Source organism: Candoia aspera, chromosome 18, assembly GCF_035149785.1.
Source record: "Candoia aspera isolate rCanAsp1 chromosome 18, rCanAsp1.hap2, whole genome shotgun sequence".
Lineage (NCBI taxonomy): Eukaryota > Metazoa > Chordata > Lepidosauria > Squamata > Boidae > Candoia > Candoia aspera.
The window spans coordinates 7,159,328-7,166,803 of NC_086170.1; the positions used below are offsets into that span (position 1 = coordinate 7,159,328).

A 7,476-nucleotide genomic window follows, 5' to 3' on the forward strand; every position below is an offset into this window, starting at 1 on the left:
TTCTTGCAGTCCAAGGCACTCTCAGAATTTTCCTCCAACACCACAGTTCAAAAGCATCGATCTTCCTTCTCTCAGCCTTCCTTATGGTCCAGCTCTCGCAGCCATATGTTACTACGGGGAACACCATTGCGTTAACTATGCGGACCTTTGTTGTCAGTCTGGCGTCTCTGCTCTTAACATGAGATGTATGGTGAGGCAGAAGTTAACCCTTAAAACTGCAGGATAAACATCTTCTTTAAAGGGATCAAAAGCAGATAGATAAGAGAACCAGTTCACCTGGAATTTGTGCATAAAAAGAAAGGCTGCCATAAAACAGATGTATTGACTTTTTAGCAGAAGCAAAGACTTTTCAGCTAGCTTTCAGCCTGGAAGATCTGGTTCCACCTCCCCACTGCCCAATTTATGATAGGAAAGGTGTTCCCAAACTTTTTAATGCCCTCAATGGACCGGGGAAATCAATCTCTCCACTGTTCTGATCTGCAAAACAACACCATAATAATATTAATGATGGTGATTATGATTCTTTGCTACAGGTTTTGTGTCCTACCCTTGGCAGGGAGTTGGACTAAACTTCAAGGGCCCCAACTTTCCACTCTATGATTATAAGTCAGCAACGGGAGATATGAATTGTATGTAAAGAGGGAGACCTGTATCTCTCTGGGAACGGTCACAACAAAGCACACCTGAGAACCGAACCATCAATATCAAGTATAATGCTGGGGTGGAGACATACATAGTCACCAGGAGTGGGTACAAACATCCTGTGATTCCTGAATCTTACACTGCTTGCCATCCTAGTCACCATTCCCAGTCATGTTGTGGCAGTTGCACCATCCAGAGAGGGTTTGAGTCATGTGGGGTGGATGCCTTATCTTCTGACCTAGAACCAAAGTATGCATTTGGATAATCTTCCACATTCCAACAAACATTTCAGCAAACAATACACCTAATTATTACCATCATGGAAACATCTGCTAATACTCATATGGAGGTGTGCACAATAACTGGGAATTACTTCACAAACGAGTCTTCACAAACTTCTGGAAAGCTACGGAGAACTCTGGGTGGCATCATCACCTTGGGCTGTGGTCCCTACCTTTCAGCCTTGGACATATTCCCTTCCAAAATGGAACTTCTTTCTGCCATTGTGTTCGGAGGAGGTGCTGTGCTGGGAACTGCAATTCTCTTGCTGCTCTCCTGGGCAATTTACTATGATTTCACCCGAGCCAAGATTCCCTCTGAATTTGAACATCCATTTAAGCTGCATCTCCTTCACATGGGTCTCGTTGTACTCTTCACACTGGTAAGCTTACTGTTCTTTAAAAATGAAAGCTACAGGCTGCCAAACCAATTGCAGATTAGGATCTGTGAAACAAACTTGGGGTGAGAATGCAGAGAGCCAAGGAGGAAGAGGAGGAAGAGGATCTGCCTTCCATACGAGTACAAATATTTCTGCCCTGATTATCTTACACTTGCAGACAATGGCTGAGAAATTGGGTTTCTCTCTTCCCTCTTCAAGCCACGTTCCTGGGAACAATGCTTCAGGGCCAGGATGAAAGGGTTGGTCCTATGAACAATGTTGGTTTAAGTTTATTGTTGTTATATTTTATTGTATTCTCATCCCCCCCAAATCACAGCCCCATACAGCATCTGGGCTACCACCTTGCCTTGAAACATTTTAAGTACAGGGGCTATCAATAGCCCTCCTTTGGAATAAAAAAATGTCAGTATGGCACCTGCTGTACACTGAGCAGTTGCCAAGACATTAGATAAGTGTACTTTCTACAAAAGGGACTTATGAAAGGTGATGCTCAGGTATTTAAAGGAGTACATTGCTCTATCAGTTGGATATCAATTGTCCATCTGATATTAATATTAGTAGTAATATTTAATATTACTTTGCCAAAAACTACTACTTTATGCTTCAGGACCAGGGTAAAAGGGATGTTCCTATGAACAATATGGAAGACTATAAGTCATTTGAAAATGAACATTCATTGTCCCATTCATTTGAAATGTGATGGATTTGATGCCTGGGAAGAATTGGTTGGAGATCAACGCATAAAGAGCATGTGACAATTGGAGGTCTAAGCAGCAGAAGAGGAATCATTTCCTGATTAAATCAGTGGGAAGATTACAGGTTGTGGGTCTTTTAAGTTAATGGGTTGGTGGATCTGCAAAGCAAGCAGAAGGCCACCAGATTTCCCACCATAGGATGCTCTGGCATTTGACCAGGCAGCGCATGAAAACAGGCTTGCACATAAATATGTAAAAATCAATGAAATGGGTGTCAGCCAACTTGAAAATGAAATGTTCACAATGAAACAGAGTTGGAGAATGGAATTTGCTTCCACGCCTCTGTGTCCCAGAAGCCCTGGCCTGACACTACCGTGAGCAAGGATTATGGGCATAATGGTGCTGAATCACTAGTTGGTGGCAATTTTCATTCACCCATCTATACTAAACTGATGAACTTATGTCTCATTAAAAATCAGAATGAATGACTCATTTTCGACCGTATCAATGAGACCTAAGTTTGACTTACTAAAATCCTCTTACTTTCAATGGAAAGTTAAGTAAACACTAAGCTGGGAATCACACACTAAGCCATGGTGTAGATTTATCATTTGCTTATCATATGGGAGGAAACCATTGTGGTTTATGAAATGTAAGTTAAGGTGCTATATGTTATGCCAACCCACCTAACTGTGGCTGTATCAATAAATCAAGGTGTGTCTTGCTTACTCCAGTTCAGTGACCTGTATTTAATTTTAATTTACTTTATAAGCTGCGTCAATCACCAAAGCAATTCAACAATACATTAAAAACATTAAGAGACAACAGTAAATGAATAACAAAACCAATATTAAGCCACTGAATGTGGGAAGACATCGATGCATTGTGGGAACTGTAGCCCAGAACACTGAAATGCTCCTCTTTTGGAGGTGGGTGGGATGGGAAGGACCCTCTCCTTCAGTGTGCAGTTTGTGCAGCTCAAGGAACACTGTGATAAATGTCTTCCTCCCCACACAATACATTTAAAGTAGTTACTGAACAAGCCCATTCTCTGTTCACACTACACACGGAACAGAAGTTCAACCACATAGTTCACACAGCATGCTATCCCATTAAAAACTCTCAAACACTAACACTAACAAAACACTAACCAAATACTGCTACCAGGTCTTTAGTCAATCCTTCTTGACTTTCTTCCCCTTTTTTCCAAAACAGGGGAAGAGCTTGGAAGTGTTGCATCTATGCAGACAAGTTACTTTCATTCGCTTCCTGATGTCTTTCAAGAAATCAAGAATGGATCCAGGCCTTTCTGCCAAAGATTTAGACTTCGATGGGATACCCGTCAGGGTTTATTATCCCAAAACCCCATCTGCTGGCCAGAGAAAAGGATTTGTTTTCTACCATGGAGGGGCGGGCATGATTGGAAGCATTGGTAAGTGGTACAGCAAGGGTCAGACTGGCCTTGGCTGCAACCTCCCAATGCTGTTGCCCCCTTGCCATGTCCAGAGTGAGAAGGAGAGAAATTACGGGGAATAAGAAATGGGGAATCATCATTTCACTATTTAATTCAAGCGAGCTCTTATGTTGATGACACCTATTATGAGGCGGCCTGGTGTGTCCCTGAGAATGGTTGGGCGTACAGAGTCAGGATCTGAATCCTGTGTCTATTTATTTCTGAGTCAGATCCTTCCTTGTGGTGGAAAACCACCTGCAGTTTGATAAGAAACTTCCCAGGTTATAAAACCCATCCAAGAACGTCGACATCAAGGGTATCCAAGACATTGTAATATCTGAAGCTCTTCTCACCCCAACAAGGAGTGAAAAAGGAGAATTGGGCAAGTCCAAGACTTGGAGGTCTGTGGAGGACTTGGAGGACTTAGGAAAAATTGGCACCCATGTTTCTGAAATAATAAAATTGACAGTAAATTTTCAGAGAAGAGGATATTTTAACATTGTGCTACCCAGATTTATACCAATGAAATTTTAATGCCTTGATTGTCATATCTATTTATCCCCCACCCCACCCCCAAGCTTACTATCAAGATATCACCAGTAAATTTGCCAAGGAGAGTCAATCAGTGGTTGTGGCTGTCGGGTAAGTGGAAGACTTCTACCATCCTACAAAATAAGGGTGTAAACTTATGTTCTTATGTAACATATCCCTTTAACCAAATCCAGGGCATCGTGTTTCAGCAGATTTGCTAAGGGTGTGTGAGTGTATGTATGTATATATATATGTGGGCGTATATGGGTGTCCTACTATACATAGACGTACATATTCCCTGCTCTTGCTGCCCGTGGTCTCTGTTTTCCCTTGCTTGTCTCCCAGCCTCCTTTCCCCTTCAGTAAACATACCCCGTATAAGACTTGGGCTGTCCCCAGCTGGCTGATTTGCTGGTTAGAAAAGAGGACTTTCATCAAAGAGGTGCTTCAGAAATGGCCTTTAACAAATTCAACATTGCAAAAGATGAAGTCTTCAAATCCTGCTGACTTCATGGAGGTGTCCATGCAATGGTGGTGGTGCTGTGGGCAACTGCACAAAAGTGGTTTGATGTTGCCTTTATTTTTCAACCTCCTGGCATGGCATACAGCCATGAGATTGCCTGGTGGTCTCCCATGCCGGCCCAACCCTGCCCAGCTTCTGAGCAGAGACAAGATCCATCAGGTGCTGCCATCTGCTGAAGCAGCTATAACAAAACCTTCTAATATTTATAGTATGATACTTCCAATTTCTACTCAGGCTTGCAATGCTCAGCAAATTATATAGGACCTTTCCTTATATTACATCTCCTATAGGAACTGTGTGGGCAGAAGCCCAGTAAATATAGAACCATCATCTAGCTCACATGCACCATATTTCATGCTGGAGTAGTATCAAATTTATGGGAGAGGCCATTTTCAGAAATATGTTCATATCCTTTTATATGATGTGGAGTGAGCTGAGCCCTCCTAATCCTACTGATTTAAATATTTTTGCATTTGCGTAAAGATGCGAAGGGGGCTTCCAAATGCTTCGTTCTCTTTACAAACTGCTTCAAGCTGAGAGCACATAGAAGGAACACCCAGGATAAACATAACCCTTGTTTTGCATTGTGGCTCTGCAGCTACCGCTTAGCGCCTGAACACCTCTTTCCCACCCAGTGGGAGGACTGCCTGACTGCTACCGTGCATTTCATGAAACATGCAGAGGACCACGGGGTGGACCCTTCCCAGATTATCATCGGTGGAGACAGTGCAGGGGGCAATTTTGCCTCCGTTATCTCCCAAGAACTCCTCAGGCAACCGGATCTTCCCAAGCTGCGTGCCCAGGTGCTGATCTACCCAGGGGTCCAGGCGATGGATTTCAACCTGCCTTCCTATCAGCAGAATTGTGCCATGCCAGTCTTGTTCCAGGACAGCGTGGTTTACTATGGACTAAAGTTCTTTTTAAAAGATTCATCGCTGAAGGATGATATTTTGAAGGGATGTCATGTGCCTGATGAATTTAGGCTAAAATACAAAAAGTGGGTAAGTCTGGACAACATTCCTGAGAAATTTAAACGCCGGGGGTACAAAAGAATCCCATTGGCTCCTTTCAAGCCTGAGATTTACAGCCAACTGCCAAATATACTCGACACCTCATTTTCTTCACTGCTTGCTGAAGATGTTGTCATGCAACAACTCCCAGAGACTTTTATCGCAAGTTGTGAGTATGATGTATTTCGGGATGACTCTATCTTGTACAAGAAACGGTTGGAGGACAACGGCGTGAAAGTCACCTGGTTCCATGCTGAACAGGGATTTCATGGCATCATCAACCTCTGTCACATGAGCCTCTTGCAGTTTCCTGCAGGGATAGAAATACTGGACAAAGCAGTTGACTTTGTCAGAAATTTATGAGACATTTAAAATTGCTTCAAAAGTCCAGTGCTACAACCGATTAAAAATTTATAGTTTTGGAAAGCAAAATATTCATGTTTCTAACTCTAATTGCCTTTTCTTTAAGCATTTCTGTTAGTAGTTTCTGTTAGCATTTTCCCATCTTTAGTAAGCAGCTTTTCCTTTTACTTGCAAAATTCCTGAAGAGGCCCCTTAACATCATTCTGACCTTTATCTTGCCTGATCTAACCTCTATTGTTCTGGGCTACCTCTATGTACTTTTCCTCAGTGACTGTCCCTCTTTCCAACTCCTATGTTTTCAGTTTGATTTCAGATCTTCTCTAACCTGTTTGTGGAACTACATTGACTTGTCCTACATTTCTTTCTCTCATTTAATAACCAGGATGTTCAGGAGCATTTATGTCAAAAAGTGAAGCTGGTTTCCCACTCCAGGGTTGGCCATGACCTCAGTAGAACTGCCTGCTAGCTTAAGTGACAGTAATATCTCTAGGAACCTTCTGAAGAGTCTTTCGGAATCCATCCTCTTCCTGGAATGGACCATGTTAATCACTCCCCCAAATATACTAAGCTTTTTCTTGTTTATTCGTTCAGTCGCTTCTGACTCTTCGTGACATCATGGACCAGCCCACGCCAGAGCTTCCTGTTGGTCATCAAAACCCCCAGATCCCCCAGTGACGAGTCTGTCACCTCTAGAATATCATCCGTCCACCTTGCCCTTGGTCGGCCCCTCTTCCTTTTGCCTTCCACTCTCCCCAGCATCAGCATCTTCTCCAGGGTGTCTGTCTTCTCATTATGTGGCCAAAGTACTCCAGGTTTGCCTTTAATATCATTCCCTCAAGTGAGCTGTCTGGTTTTATTTCCTGGAGGATGGACCGGTTTGATCTTCTTGCAGTCCAAGGCACTCTCAGAATTTTCCTCCAACACCACAGTTCCAAAGCATCGATCTTCCTTCTCTCTGCCTTCCTTATGGTCCAGCTCTCGCAGCCATATGTTTCTACGGGGAACACCATTGCTTTAAGTATGCGGACCTTTGTTATCTGCATGATGTCTCTGCTCTTAACTATTTTATCGAGATTGGTCATTGCTCTTCTCCCAAAGATTAAACGTTTTCTGATTTCCTGACTGCAGTCAGCATCTGCAGTAATCTTCGCACCTAGAAATACATTCACTATGTTTTCTCCCTCTATTTGCCAGTTATCAATCAAGCTGGTTGCCATAATCTTGGCTTTTTTGAGGTTTAGCTGCAAGCCAGCTTTTGCACTTTCTTCTTTCACCTTCATCATAAGGCTCCTCAGTTCCTCTTTGCTTTCAGCCATCAGTGGTATCATCTGCATATCTGAGATGGTTAATGTTTCTTCCAGCGATTTTAACTCCAGCCTTGGATTCCTCAAGCCCAGCATGTTGCATGATGTGTTCTGCGTACAAGTTGAATAGGTAGGGTGAGAGTATACAGCCCTGCCGTACTCCTTTCCCAATCTTAAACCAGTCCGTTGTTCCGTGGTCTGTTCTTCCTCTTGCTACTTGGTCGTTATACAGATTCTTCAGGAGGCAGACAAGATGACTTGGTATCCCCATACCGCT

At 43.0% G+C, this 7,476-nt stretch overlaps 1 protein-coding gene across 1 annotated transcript; it reads left to right on the forward strand.

Annotated features, from left to right (window-relative positions):
- The first annotated feature begins 946 nt into the window (after window positions 1-946).
- Window positions 947-6,006, forward strand: LOC134507053 (arylacetamide deacetylase-like 4). Its single transcript, XM_063317470.1, has 4 exons — window positions 947-1,303; window positions 3,232-3,448; window positions 4,048-4,111; window positions 5,121-6,006. Exons 1-4 carry the CDS (start codon window positions 962-964, stop codon window positions 5,893-5,895), a joined length of 1,398 nt encoding a protein of 465 aa, XP_063173540.1. The 5' UTR covers window positions 947-961; the 3' UTR covers window positions 5,896-6,006.
- Window positions 6,007-7,476: the final 1,470 nt, after the last annotated feature.